We start from the raw sequence: 26,203 nt of genomic DNA, 5'->3' as shown, positions 1-26,203 counted from the left end.
GCAGGGGGTTCTTTACTGTTAGGGCTACAAGATTGTGGAATTCTCTACCACAAGAGGTGGTTTCTGCGGGTAGTATGGTGGCTTTCAAAAGACTCTTAGACGTACATCTCAAGGATCAGAACATTCAGGGGTACGAGAGATGATTACAGCCAGACAGACCTACACAGGTTGAACTGGATGGACTATTGTCTTTATTCAACCTCACCTACTATGTAACTATGTAATTCGAATTTTTAAAGAAAATTAAATAGAATAGAAAATAGAATAAAATAGCATAAAAAATAAAAGAATAGAAAATAATTGGGGTTGAATAGAAAATTAAAAATTAGAATAAAAAAAAAAGAGTAAAACAAAACAAAATAGAATAGAAAATTAAAGAACAGAATAAAATAGAATAGAAAAGGAATAGAATTGAATAGATTAGAACCATCTTCTGAAATTCGAATTTTAAATAGAATAAATTCAAATTTGAATACAATAGATAGAACAGAATAGAATAGAAAAAAATAAGAGAATAGAATAAAATAGAAAGAATATAACCTTCTCCCGAAATTCGAATTTGAAATAGAATAAATTCAGTTGGGAACTATGCAAGGATCCTTCTCTGCAGCATGCTGGCAGAGGGCAGGCTTTATTACTCAGACTGCGGCTGCTTTATAATGAACTGTATAAACCACCTGTAAGGCTTTGCACAATATTTGATTTGTTGCACAGCAAGTATTCACAGCGCTATTTTTCTCAAAATTCTACAAACAATCCCCCATAAGGACAATGTGAAAGAAGTTTGTTTGAAATCTTTGCAAATTTATTAAAAATAAAACACGAAAAAAAAAAAACCATGTACATAAGTATTCACACCCTTTACCATGACACATAAAATTGAGCTCATGTGTCCTATTTCCACTGATCATCTTTGAGATGTTTCTACAACTTAAGTGGAGTCCACCTGTGGTAAATTCAGTTGACTGGACATGATTTGGAAAGGCAAACACCTGTCTATATAAGGCTCCACAGTTAACGGTGCATGTCAGAGCACAAACCAAGCCATGAAGTCCAAGGAATTGACTGTAGAGCTCCGAGACAGGATTTAATAGAGGCAAAGATCTGGGGAAGGGTACAGAAAAATTTCTGGAGCATTGATGGTCCCAATGAGCACAGTGGCTTCCATCATCTAAAAATGAGAGAAGTTTGGAACCACCAGGACTCTTCCTAGAGCGGGCTGCCCGGCCAAACTGAGTGATCGGGGGAGAAGGGCCTTAGTCAGGGAGGTGACCAAGAACCCAATAGTCACTCTGACAGAGCTCCAGCATTTCTCTGTGGAGAGAGGAGAACCTTCCAGAAGAACAACCATCTCTGCAGCACTCCACCAATCAGGCCTGTATGGTAGAGTGGCCAGATGGAAGTCACTCCTCAGTAAAAGGCACATGACAGCCCATCTGGAGTTTTCCAAAAAGCACCTGAAGGACCCTTAGACCATGAGAAACAACAATCTCTGGTCTGATGAAACAAAGATTGAGCTCTCTGAATAGCAAGCATCATGTCTGGAGGAAACCAGGCACTGCTCATCACCTGGCCAATACCATCCCTACAGTGAAGCATGGTGGTGGCAGCATCATGCTGTGGGGATTTTTTTCAGCGGCAGGAACTTAGAGACTAGTCAGGATCGAGGGAAAGATGAATGCAGCAATGTACAGAGACTGCACCAGGGCGCTCTGGACCTCAGACTGGGGTGAAAGTTCATCTTCCAACAGGACAACGACCCCAAGCACACAGCCAAGATAACAAAGGAGTGGCTACAGGACAACTCTGTGAATCTCTTTGGGTGGCCCAGCCAGAGCCCAGACTTGAACCTGATTGAACATTTCTGGAGAGATATGAAAATGTCTGTGCACCAACGCTCCACATCCAACCTGATGGAGCTTGAGAGGTCCTGCAAAGAAGAATGGGAGAAACTGCCCAAAAATAGGTGTGCCAAGCTTGTAGCATCATACTCAAAAAGACTTGAGGCTGTAATTGGTGCCAAAGGTGCTTCAACAAAGTATTGAGCAAAGGCTGTGATACTTAAGTACATGGGATTTATTCGTTTTTTATTTTTAATAAATTTGCAAAGATTTCAAACAAACTTCTTTCAAGTTGTCATTATGGGATATTGTTTGTAGAATTTTGAGGAAAATAATGAATTGAATCCATTTTGGAATAAAGCTGTGACATAACAAAATGTGGAAAAGGTGAAGCATTGTGAATACTTTCCGGATTCACTGTACAGTATCTAAACACTTGAAAAAGACCTAAGAATCCCATTAATCAACAGGTCCTGCCAACAACATAAGCAACAGGCATGCCCAGTTATGTGTTCCTAGCAGCTACAAGTCCGCATTCATCATGATAAAGCACCCCTCCATAGCGGCATTTCTGAATGATGGAGCGCAGCATCTGACCGCGGCTCAGCACATGACAAACGACCGCACAACTTGTGCCTGAAATGAGGGGACGTGATGAATTCGGCATTATGCAAAGTCACCTCTGAATTGCGGTCATTCGTCATGTGTGAATTAGACCCCCCGCCCTCCTCCCGCGCTTATTGATAGATTTTACTGTGAGTTTTCGTTAGAGAGTCTATTAACTCTACTCATCTCTTCCAGGAGCGCTAAAGCGTGGCTTGTAGGGAAGATGAAAGAACAGGGCCAGGTAGGCGGAATGCATATGTTGGACATTCGATGTTGGATGAATGTCATTTTACAAGGGTGATGATCCAGAAATCGCTCAGTCAAACTGACTGCTGATCCTCTGAACAGTAAAACTCTATTAGGTTGTCAAAGCTCAACAAGCTCAGGTGGCCAGAGAAAACTGACAAAAAAATGATCGGTCTACAATTTTAACGGTAGGTTTATTTTAACAGTGAGAGACAGAATAACAACAACAAAATCCAGAAAAATGCATTTCAAAAAAGTTATAAATTTATTTGCATTTTAATAAGTGAAATAAGTACTTGACCCCTTCGCAAAACATGACTTCGTACTCTTGTTGGCAATCACAGAGGTCAGACGTTTCTTGTAGTTGGCCACCAGGTTTGCACACATCTCAGGAGGGATTTTGTCCCACTCTTCTTTGCAGATCCTCTCCAAGTCCTTAGGGTTTCGAAACTGATGTTTGGTAACCCGAACCTTCAGGTCCCTCCACATATTTTCTATGGGATTAAGGTCTGAAGACTGGTTAGTCCACTCCAGGATCTTAATGTGTTTCTTCTGGAGCCACTCCTTTGTTGTCTTGGCTGTGTTTTTTGGTCATTGTCATTCTGGAATAACCATCCACAACCCATTTTCAATGCCCTGGCTGAGGGAAGGAGGTTCTCACCCAAGATGTGATGGTACATGGCCCCCATCCATCGTCCCTTTGATGCAGTGCAATTGTCCTGTCCCCTTAGCACAAAACACCCCCTAAGCATAATGTTTCCACCTCCATGTTTGACAGTAAGGATGGTGTTCTTGGGGTCATAGGCAGCATTCCTCCTCTAAACATGGCGAGTTAAGTTGATGCCAAAAAGCTCGAATTTGGTCTCATCTGACCACAACACTTTCACCCAGTTCTCCTCTGAATCATTCAGATGTTCATTAGCAAACTTCAAACTGGCCTGTACATGTGCTTTCTTGAGCAAGGGGACCTTGCGGGCTCTGAAGAATTTCAGTCCTTCATGGTGTAGTGGGTTACCAATTGTTTTCTTGGCGACTATGGTCCCAACTGCCTTGAGATCATTGACAAGATTCTCCCATGTAGTTCTGGGTTGATTCCTCACCGTTCTCGTGATCATTGAAACTTCATGAGGTTAGATCTTGCATGGAGCCCCAGATCGAGGGAGACTGACAGCTATTTTGTGTTTTTTCCATTTGCAAATAATTGCACCAACTGTTGTCGCCCTCTCACCAAGCTGCTTGGTGATGGTCTTGTAGCCCATTCCAGCCTTGTGTAGGTCTACAATCTTGTCCCTGACATCCTTGGAAAGCTCTTTAGTCTTGCCCATGGTGGAGAGATTGGAATCCGATTGATTGATTGATTGATTGTTTCTGTAGACAGGTGTCTTTTATAAAAGTAACAAAAACTTATGGGTGGTATCGGTCTCCCAGATCTGAAAAAATACTATTGGGCCTGCCACTTGACGAGAATTCTGGACTGGTCCTTACATAGGGAGAATAAAGACTGGATCTCTCTGGAAAATTCGATCGCCGGCATCCCCATTCAATCATTACCTTGGCTAACACCGCAAAATATTCCTCCTTGTCTTAAATCCCATCCTTTGATATCTGCCACCCTATCCACCTTCAGAGACATCTGTTCGAACTCTCTCATTTCCTCCACTCCGGGCCCCCTCACACCGCTGAAACTCAATCCAGACTTTCCTCCGGGAATGTCCCCATCTTTCCTATCAAATACCTGGAGACACGACACAATTTAAGCATACCATTCTTATAGAAACGGTCTCCTTCTAGAAAGATCCCAGCTTCCATCTATATCCGATTCACCCCCCATACCCCAATGGATTTATTTCCAAATTCGACACTTCCTAAACACACAGAACCGCTCCAATGACCTAACCAGATCTCTAACTCCATTCGAAACTCTATGCACGAGCAACACCCCCCAACGACATATGATTTCCACAACCTACAATATGCTCTTCGCAGACTCGGAGATAATCACAGCCAAAATTATACATACCTGGGAATCAGACCTGAACATTCAACTCACTAAACGCGAATGGGAAAATATTTGCTTTATCACACGTAAAAGCTCCCTCAACGTCTCAATGCAGGAATCCTGCTACAAACTCTTGACCAGGTGGTACCTTTCTGGTCCAAAATCCATGAAATCATAACGACACATCTAAATATCTCACTACGTTACGCACCGGCACATTTCCTACTACAACACACCACAACCCCTCCACGCCGCTACTGCAAATCTATAACACCATTTCTGATCAATGCCGCAAAAGCATGCATCCCTTTACATTGGAAGTCTCAATCCCCACCCTCCATAAAGGAATGGATCCAAAGAATAGATAAAATTGCAAAATTTGAACAACTCATAGCAATTGCACGCGACTCGCCTGATAAATACGCACAGATTTGGGCTACATGGTCCACTTTTAAATCATCCTCTACCTATAACACACTTATGTCGCATAATAACACCAACGTTTCTCTTCCCAATAATGACTTATGACACTGGACCATCCCGACACATACCCCTTAATTTTTCTTTATCCGAAACACATTGAAAAGTGGAGGACTCGTCCGAATTTTATTTTTCCAACTATATGATGCTCCCCCCCCTAAACAAGGGTGGAAAGTGGGAGTTCATCGTGCCTTTTTCCTCTCTCATCGGACGAGAACCCTCCATACCGCCCTTAATAATACTCACTCTACCCAACCCCCTTAACATTAGACTAAGTGTGAACGACCCCGGAACAGGGACTGAGTCAGACTCCCCCCCCCCTAACCCTCTCCTACCCCCCCCCCTTACCTCCCTCCCAACCGCATTTGAACGGAGGGTTAATTTGACCACATCAGGATACCACCTTAACCCTCCACAAGCGCCCAGTCATACATTTACTTATCCCTAGATTATTACATAATCAACATAGCTGACCCATCTATCACTTAGACAACACCTTCTCCATACCCTTCAGATCTCAGCTATGGAATAAACCACAAGGAGATCTTATTCTTATAGTTGGATCTTTACCAACCCTTTATGCCTTTCACTCACAACCATGAACAGATCTTTACTTAGCTCTCTAATTTTGGCATGTTCAAGATAAATCCTTTCTCACAATGTACTTGACTTTTCGTTATTTGTCAAATACCTTTCCTCTTGACAATATGTTTAGGTTGACTTGTTATCCATTCTTGGTTATAAGATTATTGTATTCTCCTTGTTCAATGCAATAATTTATGTTCACCAAATGCCTTGCCAGTCTTGCTGTATGACTTTTTCAATTTCATTTAATAAAAATATTTTGGAAAAAAAAAAAAAAAGTAACAAGCTGAGATTAGGAGCACTCCCTTTAAGAGAGTGCTCCTAATCTCAGCTCGTTACTTGTATAGAAGACACCTGAGAGCAAGAAACCTTGCTAATTGATAGAGGATCAAATACTCATTTCACTCATTAAAATGCAAAGAGGTTCTACTGGGCCCCTTTAAAACAAATATAAAATCAACACACACAGGGCATTTGTCAAGCTTGATTAAAGCTTAAAAAAGCATTATCTAAGCATCAAAAACACATTTAAAAAGCATGTTGAAGCGGTAGGCACTTTAATGTGTGTTGAAGTCGAAGCAAGTATTAATGAGCCCTAAGGGTGAAAAGGTCCATCACCTATGGATACTTGCAAAAAATTTGCCAGTAGGTTAGGGTTATAGAAGTACACCCAGGGGGCATTTCTAGCAAAGCTTTGCTACTGTCCAATGACCAGTAGGTCCCAGCCTACAACCCAGGGTCTATGACTATCCAGCCTGTTTCCTGTACTGTATGACTAAGATAATACATTTAGTGATATGTTGACAGAGCTGCATTAATATGTGTCTTTTATATCTGCCTTGAGTTAAGCTTTAAATGCTTGCTGCTCGAGATGCCTTGATGATCCATCCAGTGAGGGAGTGATGCTACTGAAACACTTGAGTTGTTTCTTTGCCATCTCTAGTGATTGTAGGCAAGTTGCCACCACTGACAGGATCGTCAGTGTGCCATATGTCTAAAGCCTAGAGCCCTAAGCTTCAGTTGGCTTGCAAGCATCTAAGCTTGCGTACCATATGGGTATGTTGTTCCCTACAAATGCGTAGAGCACTGGGATGCAGGTGCTATGTCCAAGAAGCACCTGATATGCTAAAACCTTGAGGGATGCCGTCTCTTCAGACCTAACCTTGATGTCATTATCAAGGAGGTCAGAGTGATCACCTACCTCAATGTAAAAAGTCCTAATAAAGGTCAGCTGAGCCCCATCCTTCCACTTCTCCTACTCCTAGAGTAGACACACACAGAACTTCTAAGACTGGTTTTCTTGCAGCCCATCAGGCTAGAAGCAAGAAACCCACTAAGTGTTCGGACAAAGGTGCTTCCACACTTTTTCAAGTGGGGAGACTGTTGTTAATCTATGTGGGTATTTGTATAGCTTGCCCTTCAGGCATCCCACAGCAGAGAGCTCCTCTTTAGGGTTACAGGCTAGTTTCTTGCTACTATTATAATATCGGAAACGAATACTGGCAAAGCCCTCTAATGGCGCTGCGCGGCACGGTCTCCCCTCCAGGAGTGGGGCGGGACCACGGCAGCAGTAGCAGTATATAGGATCCTTGTAGACGATTGGCTCCACCCCGCTGACAAAGTCTATGACGCAACGCGTACGGGGGAGGAGCCTGCACGTCATCACGCCAATTCCCGGAGGCTACAGGCAGTGTTTAGATGCTCAGAAAGTCCGCACTACTTTAAGTGCCTGATAGTGTAAGTGCATTTTCATCTTTTATATATAAATAAATAGCCTTATAAATCAGAGAGCACTAGATCTCTTTTTATTTCCACACCGGATGCCCTATATACCCGGAGAGAGTATCTGAAGGCGGTGATAGGAAGGCGGACCAGGCAACTGTGCTTATCCCAGAGTGTATTTTGACTCTCAGGAGTCTTTCACTAAGGTGAGCTGCTAATCTTTCACTAGTCACCAGGAGCACTTGGAGTGAAGCATGCAGCACTTTTGATCACGTTCACAGATGAAGATTGTTTTTCAGTTATTACTGTGTCACTTTTTTCACTGCGAATTGGGACTATTATTATCATTATAATCACAGTTTTACGTTTTGATTTTATCACTTGGCATCACAGTCTATGGATTGATTTAGATTGATTGTGATAAGATTTGGTCACAAAACATTTTATCTCTAAGGATTGATTTATTCACTTGGCGCAGCAATATTATTTTAGTTTCTTGCCACTGACCTTCCAGAGAAGGTCTGTTAGCCTGTTAGCACAGGCTAACAGACCTTCCCTGGATATATTGGGGTTCCCACCTACTGTAGGTTATTTTTTCTTAGGCAACTTGACCTCAGGAGCTTTGGCCACCACTCTCTCCCTCTTTGAAATTCCACCATCCCTCTACAGAGGGACCTTCTGACCTGAATGGTCAACTTCAGAGGGGCCCTCTGATCTACTCAGTCAGCTGTGATAGGCCATGCAATCTTGATATATATCCCAATTATAAAACCACCTTTGGAAGAAAGGGTTTTTGGCGTAATGTGGTGAAGTATGAGGAAAGGCTATTTACAGGAAGGAGCCCACGCCTGACAGATGTAATAGCTATCAAAAAAGGCTACTTTGCTGGCAACAGCCTCCAGGGGAATATCACTATTGGAAACAAAGGGTGGTTTCTGCAAGGCATAGAAAGCCAAATTAAGGTCCTCAAGGAACCACAGGCTGATGCAAGGGGGGCCTGATATGAAGAACACCTTTAATAAAGGTTTTTACAAGGGACTGTGAAGACAGAGGGCTTTGATAAAAGATGTATAAGGCCGATACCTGCTGTTTAGGGTGCTTACAGCCAAGTTCTGCTTAAGACCGGTTTGCAGGAGGGCCAGAATTTAAGGCACAGAGTAATCTCTAGGTCTAAATTGACGGATTGTTCTCAGATCCAGGATAAGATCATCCAGTGCTCATGTTAAATTCCCACCACTCTCTTTTCATTATGTACAAGATTAGGAGGAGGAGGGGGAGAGAGCACAGCCCAGACCTCTTCCCAGTTCTCTCCTCCTGTCCTCACTGCTTCCAGCGCTGGGCTGACAGAAGTATTGATCTGCTGTCACTACTCCTGTCAGCCTTATAGCAGAAAGAATTCGCTGTGCCCAGGGCAGCTTTCCCTTCTGCCCACCCCTTGTCCTGGCCCTGGTTGTTCTGCAACCAAATGGGGCTCTGAATTCTCATTGTTGGACGTTGGCTCCATGACATCTTATTGTGGGACACTCAAGATGACCAACTATGAAGAGAGTAGTTGCCATTAATAAAAGGTCAAAGACACATAGGAGGACAAATACAGATGCAGGCACAATTCCATAGACATTAGCCAGAAATGAGTGAAGGGTGATCAGGTGCAAATTAAGAATACTTCTGTGCAACCACTATGAAAATAAAGATTCCCTTTGATGAAGCCATGTACTCAAGATGTAACGTGTAAAGGACGGAGCCGATGACGCACAATACAGGAAGTAGGGTGGAACATCATATCAATGAATGCCGATAGTGATATCAAGCAAAGATCTGTCACTACAGGCTGCAGCCTCAATTTAGATTGCCACAAGTGGTACATTGTAGAATGGCCAATGCTATATATCTGCAGTGCACCAGTATTGTTCACATTTACATGTGAGTGCGTTTTCATTTTGGTAGTATTTTATGGAAAGCACTATGACGGTCTTTATACTTTATTATCTTTGAGCACGATCTTTAGGATTTGAATGATTTAAATACAGTGTCCATAAGGAACTGTGGAGAGATTCTCTGAACAAGCACTAGGGTTTCTCCTTTAAAAGCACCCGCATACTGTAGTTGCTAACAACAGCCTTTGAAGACATATAGAGCCAGGAATCATGATATCTATCCCAATTATAAATAGTATATGCTGCTCGTTCCCTTTGCCCTCCTGGTTACACCAGGCAGCCGTCCTCCTGCTGTAACCTCCATCTGGTACAAATTTCGCATTCTTCAATTATTTATCTGGGCAGGAGAGAGCACCTCGTCCGATCTGTTTTGTACTAATCTCTTTAACTCCTGCCTTTAATCTCCGTCTGCTCCTGTGAATGTCAGAACACCTGGGACATCGGAGCCCAGCTTGCTTCTCTGGCTGGGAACGTGAGGTGAGACAGAGGTGACGAGTGTTGGTGGCACAGTCATGACCATATCACTTTCATCTTCTGTCCATCACAACAATGAGTTAACATGCGCCATGGCTGCATGCCCCCGTCACAGCCTTTTAAAAATATGCACAGAACACAACAAGTTGCTTAATGACAATTGTCCGAGTGTTAAAAAATATATTAAGTGCTCTGTCTTGGCGCGGCGGCAGCCATGACACCCAGACGGGGTACCGTTTCAGGCATATTCAGGAAGACGAGTAAAGAATTTATGAGGCCGGTGTCTTGTATCTGGGCTATTTTCCGATAAGTGGTGGGTCATGTAGCGTTAAAGTGTGTAATGAGAGCATCTGGGCAGCGCTGAGATTTTCACGCTGAAGGTTTAACGTACGCTGTCAGAAATACGGGAAGATGTATCCGATTTCAATGTTTAATAATGTAAAAATGAGGACCGAGGTTTGTCCGGGGAGATCTGTAGATGGAGCTGTTCGGAAGGTTTTTATATCTTTGTTTAAAGCTACAAAACTGACCCACGGCTTTGCTTGAAGCTGAACTTTAGGCAAAACAGTTGTATATGTAAAATGATAGAATATTTGTGCTCATTGTAATATTTCATTTGTAGAATCCTTAGAATTAAGGTTCATTTAGATAATGCTAGGTTTTACTGCCGTCTTTACTACTAAAATTCTTAGAATTCATTAAGATCACTTGGAATCCATTAAGATTAATTTACCGTACATAATGTTGGGTTATACTGTCATCTTTACTCCATTATAAAATTCTTGGAATCCATTAAGATCACTTGGAATGTATTAAAATTCATTTAGCTAATGTTGGGTTATACTGCCATCCTTACTCCGTTTGTAAAATCCTTGGAATCCATTAAGATCACTTGGAACCCCATAGGATTACATTTAGATAATGTTGAGTTATACTGCCATCTTTACTCCATCATAAAATCCTTGGAAACCATTAAGATCACTTTGAATCCATTAAGATTCATTTAGATAATGTTGGGTTATGCTGCCGTCTTTACTTCTTCGGAAAATCCTTGGAATCCTTTAAGATTACTTGTAATCCATTAAAATTAATTTTGATAACGGTGGGTTATACTGCTGTCTTTACTCCTTAGTAGAATCCATTAGGATCTCTTGGAATCCATTAAGATTAATTTAGATAACGTTGTGTTATACTGCCATCTTTACTCCATCATAATATCCTTGGAATCCATTAAGATCACTTGGAATCCATTAAAATTAATTTAGATAATTTGGGGTTATACTGCCGTCCTCACTCCTTTATAAAATCTTTGGAATCTATTAAGATCACTTGGAACCCCATAAGATTAATTTAGATAATGTTGGGTTATACTGCCATCTTTACTCCATCATAAAATCCTTGGGATCCATTAAGATCACCTGGAATCCAATAAGATTAATTTAGATAACGTTGGGTTATACTGTCGTCTTTACTTCTTCGGAAATCCTTGGAATCCATTAGGATAACTTGTAATCTATTAAAATTAATTTAGATAACTTTAGGTTATACTGCTGTATTTACTCCTTCATAGAATCCTTAGAATCCATTAAGATCTCTTGGAATCCATTAAGATTCATTTAGAGAACGTTGGGTTATACTGCCATCTTTACTCCATCATAAAATCCTTGGAATCCATTAAGATTACTTGGAATCCATTAAAATTAATTTAGATAATTTTGGGTTATACTGCCGTCCTTAATCCTTTATAAAGTCTTTGGAATCCATTAAGATCACTTTGAATCCATTAAGATTAATTTAGATAATGTTGGGTTTTACTGCCGTCTTTACGCCATCAAAAAAAAACTTAAAATCCATTAAGATTCATTTAGATAATGTTGGGTTATACTGGCGTCTTTATGCCATCATAAAATCATTAAAATCCATTAAGATTCATTTAGATAATGTTGGGATATACTGTTGTCTTTATTCCATCATACTATTCTTGGAATTAATTAAGATCTCCTGGAATCCATTAGGCTAAGTTCACAACTAATTCAGCTGCGACTCACAGTATGGGTCCGGTGTGTCCCTGTTCTCTGTCTCAGGGACGAATCAGGCCTGAAATTTTGCTTGAATTCGGACCTGAAACAGAGCTAAAGACATACAGGACCCCTGTGCAATGCGCTCCGCAGTAGCCCTGGAGATGTGTGAACCGACTCCATTGAGAGCCGGGCACACGCTCCTGTTATGTGATTTGTTCTACTGCTTATACTGCTGTCTTTACGCCATCATAAAATCCTTGGAATCCTTTAAGAGTAATCTATTAAGATTCATTTAAATAATGTTTTGTTATACTGCTGTCTTTACTCCTTCGTAAAACCCTTGGTATCCATTAAATCTCTTTGAATTCTTAAAGATTAATTCAGATAATGTTGAGTTAAACTGCTGTCTTTACTCCATTAAAAATTCCTTGGAGTCCATTAAGATCACTTGGAATCTATTAAGACTCATTTAAATAATGTTGTGTTATACTACTGTCTTTACTCCATCACAAAATCCTTGGAATCCATTAGGATCACTTGGAATCCATTAATATTAAAGATTTATAGGCAAAACGTTTTGTTTTTTTTGGATAGCGTAAGGGAGGGTTATAACCCCTGTAAGATTTGTTTTCGCTATCAGTGTCCCATTGCAGAGATTGCCCATCACTTCCTGTCACATAGCTAAACAGGAAGTGAGAGGAAATCCCTGAAAATTAAGGGAATTCCTTTGGGACCCCAGGTCACTGGAACTAGTATCCCCATTAGAAGACCTCCCCTCTGTTACTTTTCTGGGGACAACCCAACATTTGGGATTTTCTTTTACTTTCAATGATAATGGTACACAGGACAAATAGAGAGGGTGAATCTCCTTAAAGGGGACACAGTAATAAAAACTGACAGGGGTTCTAATCCCTCTCCACTCTATCCAAAGCTATACGAAAAGTTTTTCTTTTAGTTATACGTTAATTTAGATACTGTTGGGTTATAATGACACCTAGAGAAGTATTGGCCACTGGCAAAGAAAAAGATTGCAGTCCAGCCCGGAATAACCCTTCCTACTCTCAGCATGCCTTAGTGTTGTAGCTTGAGCATGATGGTAGACACAGAGGGGCGAAACTAATGTCCCTCAAGGGCTTCCAAAAAACAGTTTTACAGTGGGTACAAGAATTCTAAACTCTGTCTCATCTTTTGAAGGGCACAGGAATTCAGAAATGTCAGGATGTCTAAAAGCAGTCCAAATGAGGAGCAGGCTTTAAACATAAAGTCGAAGAAATGAGCAAAATTTTTTCGATTTTTCTCAGTAGAGCTGAGACACTAGCAAAAAAATGAGGCAAGCTGAGAGTAAGAGGGGTTAAGCTGGGCTGTCCTACAATTATTTTTTTTTGCCAGTGAAACATCCTCTTGTAGGTGGCAGTACAACCAAAGAATATCTGAATTTCTGTTTCCCTCAATGGATGAGAGAGAAAGCCATCTTGTGGCTTACCTGAAACACGTTTTGCTGTCTTCAGTACCATTCATCCATCCATCCATCTAACCATCAATGTAGGTTATACAATGCCTTTTAAACTTTGAACATAAAGTAATCCCACTGTCTGTCTGTAACTCTAACCACCATACCTTAACCCTAAAACTCTAAATCTAACCACCTAACCTTCTGACTCTGACACTCTAACTCTTAGACTCAAACTCTAACCCTGACCCTTGAACTCTATCCATAACAACCTAAACTTAACCCTCTAACTTTAACCACTTTAACTCTGCTCACATTGCTGCTACTGCAGCAATGTGGCTCATTATCGTCCAGCGACGTAGACCTACGTCGCTGGACTCCGCCCCTTGTGGGCGGCGCGCACGCGCCGCCGGAGGCTCGCTCCCGCTGTGTTCAGTCACAGCGGGAGTCGGGCCAGGGGAGGAGCTGCTCTTCCCCGATCGCTGGGGAATCTAGTTTGGAGATCCGTCCGCTTGTGTAAACAGAGCGGGCGGATCTCCTAAGTGACAGGCAGGGACAGATAGCATGGTTCAGCATAGCTGAACATCCGATCTGTCCCTGTGTCACTCAGTCACCTCCCCCCACACACGTCAGTAAGCACAAGGCATACATTAACCCCTCCCTCTCCAATAAAATTAACCCCTTCCCTGCCAGTGTCATTTTTACAGTAACAGTGCATATATATAGCACTGATTACTGCAGTAATGTCACTGGTACCCCCAAAAGTGTCAAAAATGTCAGTCAAGGGTCCGATCTGTCCGCCGCAATGTCGCAGTCCCGCAAAAAAAAATCTCAGATCGCCGCCATTACGCGTTTAACCCTCCTCTTATGTTAGAATTCCGTTACTATCCATGATGTTAGGGTCAGTTTTGACGCGTGTTTTAAATCAGCCATAAAATACCCTCTGAATAATTATTTATCATCAAATTTGTTTCTTACCTCTTGGTTACCTTGTTAGGCTTCTTTATCCTTGAAAAGATTGGTTTTAATATTTTTGGTGTGACCCCTAGACCTTTCTTTTGATAGCATACCTCTCATTGTCAAATTTAAAAAGTGGTAAAATAAAGTCAGCAACTCTGAAATGTATTTGTCCTATGTTTCTTCACTTTATTTAGAGAAGCAGACAAGCAGGAAAAGAGATAGGCCCCTCCCTAACTACAGCTCACAGGGTTGAGAGGGGATTGGCTGTCAGTGTTACTAAGCAGAGAGAGTGTTTATGATTTCAGTTTTGGAACTTATTAGTGTCCTAAAATCCTATATTATAACTGGGTCAGAATTGACCCTAACACCATGAACGTCTTAATTTTCACCACAGTATTTTATAATTTAGTGAAAAGGATTATTTTTCTATTACATTGTTTAAATAGAGGTTCCTGACAAAGTAAAAAAAATCTTGATGCAATAAACAAATTTATGTGATACTTATAGACATTCAAAACCTGAAAACGGGTCAGTTCTGACCCTAACACAAGAGGAGGATTAAAAAAAAAACACCAAAAAATGACAGAAATCCTTCCCTTAGATAGTAAACGCAATAACTTTTGCGCAAACCAATCAAAATACGCTTATTGTGATTTTTTTTTCCAAACATAGGTAGCAGAAAACAAATTGGCCAAAAATTTAAAAAAAATTTGGATTTTTACATTTTTGGGGGGGGGGGGGGGGGGAATTTCATATAAAAAAATTGTTAAAAATATTATTTTTTCAAAATAAACGCTCTTTTTTTGTTTATAGCGCAAAAAGTAAAAATCACACAGGTGATCAAATACCACCAAAAGAAAGCTCTATTTGTGGGAAAAAAAGTACGTAAGTTTCGTTTGGGTACAGCGTTGCACGACCGTGCAATTGTCAGTTAAATTTGCACAGCGCTGAATCGCAAAAAGTGGCCTGGACATAAGACAGCAAAATCCTTCGGTGGTAAAGTGGTTAACTATAACCCTCTAACTCTAACCTTCTAACGCTAACCCTAACTTTCCAACGCTAACCCTCTGACTTTAACCCTCTAACTCTAAACCTGACCGTCTACCTCTACCCCTAATCATCTAACCCTCCAATGCTAACCCTATCCCTCTAACTCCAACCTTAACCTTAATCACCTAACCCTAACCCTTTCATTATGAACACCACATTTACAGGTGACCCGATTTGATAGTACATCTCCACAAGTCCCGTTGCAGCCACAGCATGATCAAACACCAGAAGATGTCCCCACCATCTTTGCCTGTCTCTCATCTGCCTGTTTATGGTCACCCACAATTGTGTATATCTATCTGCAGACTATACACACAGATTTCCTTTGGGCATTTACAATCTTCTAGAATGGTGGATAGAGAGATACAGAAGATCGGAGACAGAGACAAAGGTGACAAAGAAACATAGTTTGAAAAATTACCATTTCTCCTGTCCCGCGGAAAAATATTTTAAACGTCCGCTCCAGATTCTTCTCCAGCTCGGCCTCGGCAACACCCTCCAAGAAAATAACAGTATGGCGTTATTTAAACTCCCTGGCTATGTGTGGTGCAACAAACGAGTATTGCGTAATTACTCTCCAGCTGCTGTGACACTACAACTCCCAGGGTGTCCTCACCATCTCTGCTCGGTGCCCAGTAACCATGTCCTGCATATTGTTAGCACCATGCAGAACTGGAACATATGATCGCTGCTAAGACAAACAGCGTGGAGGCCCACAGGACTAGAGTGGGCCCTTCACATAACACTTCCAAGCATTGCCCAAGCATTTTGAAAATCTGGTCACCTTACTTTAGCATCCAAGAAGAAAAGGCTAAAGTGTACCCCCTTCCCCATGAGCTGTGAACTACCTCCGTGGTATAGGTTGCAGTCCCTGCCCTTTTTACGTCCCCACCTGTTAAAGCATCCAAGGTGGACAACTCTTCTGTCAACCCTCAGGCCCAGCCCTACTTCTACGTATTCTACTAAAGGCTTCATCAATGGAGGATCACAAACAGCATCCATCTCAACCCACTGCCCCTTTTTATCTTTTTTGCCCCTTCCTCTGGTCTAACCCAACCCCCTTACCCCCTTCACAGATGCATACTTATCTTGAACAGATGGACGCAGTTCCACCTTTTGTTTACATCCAGTAGGGCAAGTCTTCAATGTATTAGCCGTGCCACACATTAAAGCCCCATAGACTGTGTGCCTAGGCTGGAGATAATCAGAGATGGCTCCATAGAAGTCTATGGGGACATAACGTGTATATGCGGTCAGGACAGCGAAGACTTGTGCTGCTGATTGTAAACAAATGTTCATCAGATCAAGGTAAGTATGGATCTGTGGCGGAGAAGGGTTGTTTAGGTTGGGTCAGGGGAAAAAGGTAATCCTTTAACGGAAATACAATTGGCAATGTCCCTCTATTGACTTACCGGTTCCTGGAAATATAATTGGTAGTCGAAGATTGGGTTGGCTTTAATCATTTCACTGGCTGGGACGTCTGGGTTAATCCCAAAAAATGGCGTGTTTAGTGATGCCACCGCCCTGTAAAAAAACACATGTCACTTTAGAAATTCTTATTGTCAAGGTTTTAGCTCATAGAGTCTGCCTGATGGGGCTTCCCCCTATACAGTCTGCCAAATAGGATCACCCACATACAGACTACCAGACGAGGCCACCCCCATACAGCATCTCTGACAGGGCCATCCCCATACAGCTTGCCTGTCGGGGCTATCTGTATACAGCCTGCCCAACAGGACTATCCCACAGCCTGCCTGACGGGGCTAACCACATACAGCCTGCCAGACAAGACTACACCCATACAGCCTCCCTAATACGACTACTCCCATGCAGCCTGCCAGTTGGGACTACCCCCATAAAGCGTGCCTAACAGTACTACCCCTATACAGCCTGCCAGACGGGACTACCCCAGGGACTGACTGGCAACTTTCAGCTCAGGGGGCAAGTACAGTAAAGAGGCCCATGGTGCAGTGACTCGGCCCCCCTCCCACTCCCCCTCTTCCCGGCCTCCTCCTGACCCCCATTCCAGGCTGAAGCTCCGCTCCAGGTACTCCCTACTCACCAGCCGAATTTGGGTTTCCGACCCGTCTAGCAGGGGGCAGTTGGGGGTGTGTAATGTTCCGGTACCTTTGGTACCCTAAATTACACTTTCCACAAGTGTATGCGCCCCACCATTTACTTTTGGAAAGGTGCGCATACACCTTTAAGACTGGAGCTGTCATCACCCAGCGCCGGACTAGATGGCTATTTAAAGCGCCGGTTCTCACTCACATGTGTTCGTTCAAACACCCTTACCTGGATGCTAACCTTGCTTGAAGCTTCCATGCTTGCAAGCTCACCTCGCTGACGGAACCTCGCTGCGCTGATCCCTGTATCCCGCTACTGGATCATCCGCCTCTTCTGAACCACCCTTCGGCTGTATCGCTAATAGTGCTAAGTACCCCGCAGGGGAATTCTCTATAAACTTATACTAAGCTTACACTATCTAGCTCTGCATAGTAAAGACTGTTTATCACATCTGCATAACTAGATTGCTAGCTCTTGAGGCTACTGCTACTTTCCTGCACTGGGTTGATCACTCTTGTATGTCCACCTGCTACTCTGTCATCTGCTACCATACATGACTGCTAAACCTTCCTGCATCCATCTGCTACTGTCTCACCTTCAAGTGTCTATCACCTACCACCTTCACTCAACCTATCCCTCAAACCCTCATCATTGTGTTACCACATACATAAAGTCACACTAGGAACCAGCTTGCTAATTGTGTGTATTTACTGGCTGAAATAAGACCTTCCACACATGATGAGTCATTGAGGTTGGGAATGGTATCTCAGCATATCTCTTACATGACTACTGACGTGGAACTATTTCTGCAGCTGAAAATCCACACCATATAAGAAACGCAGAAGCGTTACAGATTGAACAAACCTAAAAATTGATTCAGCAGAAATAACCACTCAGGTGACACAATTAAAACAGCAAGTATCTGCGTTAATACACGCACTTGCTGAATTAAAAGAAGACAATCAGGCTCTGACGCAGCAGGTAATTAGACTGACACAACTTACCTCTGCTCAGTCCCCTGAACCCAAGATAAATCCCCCTTTGGTATTTACAGGCGATCGCAAAAAATTTCGCGAATTTAAAAACGCATGTGAGTTACTTTTTTTGCTAAAACCTCGTACCTACCTTACTGATCACATTAAGGTTTGTACTATTATTTCTTACCTATCAAACGATCCTCGAGCCTGGGCAGATTCTCTTTTTGAGAAAAACAACCAGCTTCTCAACTCCTATGCCTTGTTCCTGGCAGAGCTCACTAGCCTATATGATGACCCCAATAGGCAGAGTACTGCTGATCTTCAGTTAAGATCCTTGAAACAAGGAAGGAGGCCTGTAGAAGACTTTGTCGCAGAGTTCAAGAGATGGACCCTTGATTCAGAATGGAATGATGCATCTCTGAAAACCCAATTTAGGCTTGGCCTATCAGAAGCCGTTAAGGACGAGCTCGCCCGAGCGGATCTGCCAAAAACCCTGGATGCACTAATACAACTCTGTATTACCATAGATAGAAGACTACGAGAAAGAAAGGCTGAAAAGATGGGAATGCCATTATCCGTTTCCTCTCGGAGTCTGGCCGTTGACCCCGTTCCTATGGAGATAGGAACCATACGCCCACCGCTATCAACTATGGAAAAAGCCAAAAGACGAAATGAAAATCTCTGCTTGTACTGTGCATCCCCGGATCACAAGATAAACGTCTGTCCCCTAGTCAACAAAAAGAAGGGTGAGTGTTCACATGTCTCCCTAGGAGGATTGACAACTTCATTCACTAACCCCTACATTTCTGTTTTTTTGACATTACAGTGGGACCAGAACAGGATTACTACTAAGGCCATGATTGACACAGGATCTTGTGGAAATTATATGGATATATGTTTTGCTGCTTTAAATAAAATTCCTATTATTTCTAAACTCAAACCTGTCTCAGTAAGTCTTATTACCGGTGTTCCGTTATCCTCTGGTCCGATCACCGATCAGACACAAGCACTTCTAGTCACTATTAACGAGTCTCATAAGGAGACTTCTACCTTCGATTTAATACCTTCACCCCACTTTCCCATTGTGTTGGGACTTCCCTGGTTACACACACACCAACCAACCATAGATTGGAAGAAACGGTCCTTGACCTTCCCTTCTTGTTATTGCGAGGATACGTGTAACCTCCCGTTTTCCGGGAAGATTCTGTCTGTGGTGACAGATGAGATTGCACCACTATGTTATCAGGATCTTTCTGAGGTTTTTCTTGAGAAAAATGCTCAAACATTACCTCCTCATCGAGACTATGATTGTAGCATTGATCTACTCCCAAATAGCAAATTGCCGTTCGGTCATGTTTATCCTCTTTCACAGGATGAACTTGCCCATCTTAAAACCTATTTGGATGAGAACTTGGAAAAAGGTTTTATTAGACCTTCCACTTCTTCTACAGCAGCAGGACTCTTTTTTGTTCGCAATAAAGATTCAAGTCTCAGACCTATCATCGACTACAGGAAATTGAATGCCATCACAATAAAAGATCGCTATCCTCTACCGCTTATCCCTGAGCTCATTGAGCAGGTGCGTGGAGCTACCTATTTTTCAAAATTAGACCTGAAAGGAGCATACAATCTCATTCGAATCCGTGATGGACACGAGTGGAAGACTGCATTCAGAACTAGATACGGATTGTTCGAATATCTTGTGATGCCATTCGGCCTATGCAATGCCCCTGCAGTTTTCCAACGATTTATAAACGATATTTTTAAAGACTTAATAGATGTCTGTGTTGTGGTATATCTGGACGATATACTTATATATTCACGGACCCTGTCGGAACACATAAGACATGTAAGACTTGTATTATCGAGATTGCTTGCACATAATCTTTATGTGAAGCTGAAGAAATGCTTGTTCCATAAAGATGAGGTACTCTTTCTAGGCTACATCATATCCAAAACAGGAATCGAGATGGACATGAGTAAAATATCCTGCATTCAGGATTGGCCTACACCAACTACACGCAAGGCGTTACAGCGATTCCTGGGATTTTCAAATTTCTACAGGAAGTTCATAAAAACTTTTCTGCTATTGTGAGACCCCTCACACAGCTCACTAGCATAAAAATACCATTTAAATGTTCAGAAGAAGCAAATAAGGCTTTCCACTTGTTAAAGACAAGGTTTACTTCCGCTCCCATATTACGCCATCCAGACCCATCCCTCCAATACATTCTGGAGGTAGATGCGTCAAACATGGCAGTAGGAGCAATACTCTCCCAACGACCTACCCACACTTCACCACTTCATCCAGTCGCTTTTTTTTCTAAATCCCTGAGCAGTCCCGAGATAAATTACCCCGTGGGTGAAAAGGAACTGCTTGCTATAAAATTGGCTCTGGAGAATTGGCGACATTTACTCGAAGGCACCCAATTACCAATAATTATATACACGGACCATAAAAACCTCCAATATCTTCAGACTAGCAAAACTCTCTCGCATCGACAGGTACGATGGTCACTATTCTTTCTAAGGTTTAACTTCCTAGTGACCTGCACACCTGCAGATAAGAACAAAAAGGCGGATGCACTATCACGACTAACTGAAGAAAACTACTTTGAAATCCCTTCCGTTCCTATAATACCTCACAAACGCATTATTGGAGTTGTCCGTTCCTTAAAGGAAGAGGTTCTGCATGGTATAAGTTTGGATTCACCCCCACCACAACTAAATACTGATGCAGAAGGCTTCCTCTACTACAACGACAAACTTTACATACCACCTACCCTACGCACCAAGATCTTGGAATTATCGCATGATGTGCCTATGGCAGGACATATGGGTATGACAAAGACTTTCAATTTGATTTCTCGACAATTCTGGTGGCCTGACATGAAAACATCTATACAAAAATTCGTCTCTTCATGCAATGTCTGTGCCAGGTCCAAAATTGACACTACGAGACCATCCGGTCTACTATGCAGTCTACCAATACCCGAAACTCCATGGGAGGTTTTGTCATTGGACTTCATCGTAGAATTGCCTCCTTCCAAAGGATTTAATACCATCTTGGTGTCAGTGGACCATCTGACAAAGATGGCACATTTCATTGCTATTCGCAGACTACCTTCGTCCAAACAAACGGCAGAACTCCTGATGAAACATGTCTTCAGATTACATGGTATCCCAAAAACTCTTCTGTCTGACCGTGGATCCCAATTTATTTCTAAATTCTGGCAAGAACTATGTCACATACTACGGATTGAGCGGAAGCTCACTTCTCCTTACCATCCGCAGACCAACGGACAGACTGAAAGAGTCAACCAATGCATCGAGCAGTATTTACGTTGTTACACTTCTTACCAACAGGATGATTGGTTGGATCTTCTCCCCCTGGCAGAATTTGCCTACAACAACGCAACTCACAGTACAACCAAGCAGAGTCCGTTCTACTTGAACTATGGGTTCCATCCCTCTATTCTCCCTCCACGCATCCTTCCTTCAAATAACCCAGTAGCCTCAGACTATCTTACCCAAATAAAGGATTCTCTGGGTTTACTAAATACTACCATTGCACACGCTCACAGTCAACAAAAGAAGTACTATGATCTTCGTAGAAGACCTTCTCCACAGTATACTATCGGGGACCTCGTTTGGCTCTCAACAAAAAACTTGAGACTGAAGATCCCTAGCAAAAAGCTTGGACCTCTGTTCTTGGGACCTTTCCCAATCAAGAAACTTATTGGAAAAGCTGCAGTGCAGCTTACATTGCCAATGGACCTAAAAATCCATCCCATTTTCCATGTGTCGCTACTAAAACCCCATGTTCCGGACCAAGGAATAAGGCCTAATATTCCACCTCCCCCTCCTGTACAAGTTGAAGGTGGAGAAGAATACGAGATAAAAGAGATTCTGGATTCTCGTATCTACAGAAGAAGACTTCAGTACTTGGTTAGATGGAAGAACTATGGGCCCCAAGACGACACCTGGCTAAACACCTCTGACATACATGCCCCTAGATTAATCCGCAATTTTCATGCGAGATACCCAGACAAACCAGCTCCAGAGGCCTTCAGGAGCAGGCCTTAAGGGGGGGGTATTGTAATGTTCCGGTACCTTTGGTACCCTAAATTACACTTTCCACAAGTGTATGCGCCCCACCATTTACTTTTGGAAAGGTGCGCATACACCTTTAAGACTGGAGCTGTCATCACCCAGCGCCGGACTAGATGGCTATTTAAAGCGCCGGTTCTCACTCACATGTGTTCGTTCAAACACCCTTACCTGGATGCTAACCTTGCTTGAAGCTTCCATGCTTGCAAGCTCACCTCGCTGACGGAACCTCTCTGTGCTGATCCCTGTATCCCGCTACTGGATCATCCGCCTCTCCTGAACCACCCTTCGGCTGTATCGCTAATAGTGCTAAGTACCCCGCAGGGGAATTCTCTATAAACTTATACTAAGATTACACTATCTAGCTCTGCATAGTAAAGACTGTTTATCACATCTGCATAACTAGATTGCTAGCTCTTGAGGCTACTGCTACTTTCCTGCACTGGGTTGATCACTCTTGTATGTCCACCTGCTACTCTGTCATCTGCTACCATACATGACTGCTAAACCTTCCTGCATCCATCTGCTACTGTCTCACCTTCAAGTGTCTATCACCTACCACCTTCACTCAACCTATCCCTCAAACCCTCATCATTGTGTTACCACATACATAAAGTCCCACTAGGAACCAGCTTGCTAATTGTGTGTATTTACTGGCTGAAATAAGACCTTCCACACATGATGAGTCATTGAGGTTGGGAATGGTATCTCAGCATATCTCTTACATGACTACTGACGTGGAACTATTTCTGCAGCTGAAAATCCACACCATATAAGAAACGCAGAAGCGTTACAGGGTGCTGGTACAGCTTGGTTGGGGCTGATTGGGGAGGAGGGTCCCCAGTAGGGCATGGAACTGGCCTCTGCTCAGACACAGTTTTCGCCATCCATGCTGGGGGGAGACCTGCGCTCTGTCCTTGTCTTCAACCAACACTAGGTAGGTCAGTGGCAGGGGCTTTTCACTTCTCTTCACCAGGAATCCTTTAGGCATGTCTTTGGCAGAAGCGGTGCAGCCTTTTTATGGGGCATCAGAGCAGCCCAGGGGGCAAATGCCTCCCTGCCCCAGTCCTCCCCTGGACTACCCTCATACAGCCTTCCTAACAAGACTATCCCCACACAGCCTACCTAAAGAGTCTATCCCCATACAGCCTGCCTAAGGAGACTATCCCCATACAGCCTGCCTGATGAGACTATCTCCATACAGCCTGCCTATTGAAACTATCCCCATACAGCCTGCCTGATGAGCCTATCCCCATACAGCCTACCTAACGAGACTATCCAAATACAGCCAGCCTAACTAAACTGTCCCCATACAACCTGCCTAAAGAGACTATCCAAATACAGCCTGCCTAACTAGACTGTCCCCATACAGCCTGCCTAAAGACACTATCCCCATACAGCCTGTATGATGAGACTATCCCCATACAGCCTTCCTAACGAGACTATCCCCATAAAGTCTGCCTAAATTGACTGTCCCCATACAGCCTACCTAACAAGACAATCCCCATACAGCCTGCCAGAGGGGACTGTCTCCATACAGCCTGCCTAAAGAGACTATCCCCATACAGCCTGCCTAAAGAGACTATCCCCATACAGCCTACCTAACTAGACTATCCCCACACAGTCTGCCTAAAGAGACTATCCCCATACAGCCTACCTAACTAGACTATCCCCGTACGGCCTGCCTAATGAGACTATTCCCATACAGCCTGCCTAACGAGACTATTCCCATACAGTCTGCCTAAAGAGACTATCCCCATACAGCCTACCTAATGAGACTATCCCCATACAGCCTGCCTAAAGAGACTATCCCCATACAGCCTACCTTACTAGACTATCCCCATACAGTCTGCCTAACGAGACTATCCCCATACAGCCTGCCTAAAGAGACTATCCCCATACAGCCTACCTGACGAGACTATCCCCATACAGCCTGCCTAAATAGACTATCCCCATACAGCCTGCCTAAAGAGACTATCCCCATACAGCCTACCTGACGAGACTATCCCCATACAGCCTACCTAAATAGACTATCCCCATACAGTCTATCTAAATAGACTATCCCCATACAGCCTGCCTAAAGAGACTATCACCATACAGCCTGCCTAAAGAGACTATCCCCATACAGCCTACCTGACGAGACTATCCCCATACAGCCTGCCTAAATAGACTATCCCCATACAGCCTGCCTAAAGAGACTATCCCCATACAGCCTGCCTAATGAGACTATCCCCATACAGCCTGCCTAAAGAGACTATCCCCATACAGCCTGCCTGATGAGACTATCCCCATACAGCCTACCTAACAAGACAATCCCCATACAGCCTGCCAGAGGGGACTGTCTCCATACAGCCTGCCTAAAGAGACTATCACCATACAGCCTGCCTAAAGAGACTATCACCATACAGCCTGCCTAAAGAGACTATCCCCATACAGCCTACCTAACGAGACTATCCCCATACAGCCTGCCTAAAGAGACTATCCCCATACAGCCTGCCTAAAGAGACTATCCCCATACAGCCTACCTGACGAGACTATCCCCATACAGCCTGCCTAAATAGACTATCCCCATACAGCCTGCCTAAAGAGACTATCCCCATACAGCCTACCTGACGAGACTATCCCCATACAGTCTGCCTAACGAGACTATCCCCATACAGCCTGCCTAAAGAGACTATCCCCATACAGCCTACCTAACGAGACTATCCCCATACAGTCTGCCTAACGAGACTATCCCCATACAGCCTGCCTAAAGAGACTATCCCCATACAGCCTACCTGACGAGACTATCCCCATACAGTCTGCCTAACGAGACTATCCCCATACAGCCTGCCTAAAGAGACTATCCCCATACAGCCTACCTAACGAGACTATCCCCATACAGTCTGCCTAATGAGACTATCCCCATACAGCCTGCCTAAAGAGACTATCCCCATACAGCCTACCTGACGAGACTATCCCCATACAGCCTGCCTAAATAGACTATCCCCATACAGCCTGCCTAAAGAGACTATCCCCATACAGCCTACCTGACGAGACTATCCCCATACAGCCTGCCTAAATAGACTATCCCCATACAGCCTGCCTAAAGAGACTATCCCCATACACCCTGCCTAAAGAGACTATCCCCATACACCCTGCCTAAATAGACTATCCCCATACAGCCTGCCTAAAGAGACTATCACCATACAGCCTGCCTAAAGAGACTATCCCCATACACCCTGCCTAAATAGACTATCCCTATACAGCCTGCCTAAAGAGACTATCCCCATACAGCCCGCTCAACGAGACTATCCCCATACAGCCTACCTAACGAGACTATCCCCATACAGCCTGCCTAAAGAGACTATCCCCATACAGCCTGCCTGATGAGACTATCCCCATACAGCCTACCTAACAAGACAATCCCCATACAGCCTGCCAGAGGGGACTGTCTCCATACAGCCTGCCTAAAGAGACTATCCCCATACATTCTGCCTAAAGAGACTATCCCCATACAGCCTACCTAACTAGACTATCCCCGTACAGCCTGCCTAACGAGACTATTCCCATACAGCCTGCCTAACGAGACTATTCCAATACAGTCTGCCTAAAGAGACTATCCCCATACAGCCTACCTAATGAGACTATCCCCATACAGCCTGCCTAAAGAGACTATCCCCATACAGCCTACCTTAC

At 43.3% G+C, this 26,203-nt stretch overlaps 1 protein-coding gene across 1 annotated transcript in view; it reads right to left on the bottom strand.

Moving 5' to 3' along the window:
• The window catches only part of EPHX2 (epoxide hydrolase 2), a 178,220-nt gene that overhangs the window by 47,880 nt on the left and 104,137 nt on the right, over positions 1 to 26,203 (bottom strand). The window contains exons 12-13 of the mRNA XM_082250219.1: positions 16,784 to 16,895; positions 15,793 to 15,867 (exon numbers count right to left, since the gene is read on the bottom strand). Coding sequence (XP_082106345.1) covers positions 15,793 to 15,867; positions 16,784 to 16,895 — 187 coding nt within the window. The remainder of the gene's footprint in view (positions 1 to 15,792; positions 15,868 to 16,783; positions 16,896 to 26,203) is intronic.

Source organism: Pelophylax lessonae, assembly GCF_965119305.1.
Source record: "Pelophylax lessonae genome assembly, chromosome: 3".
Taxonomy (NCBI): domain Eukaryota; kingdom Metazoa; phylum Chordata; class Amphibia; order Anura; family Ranidae; genus Pelophylax; species Pelophylax lessonae.
Note: the sequence above shows the minus strand (reverse complement) of the source record. Positions and strands in the feature narration are given on the sequence as shown.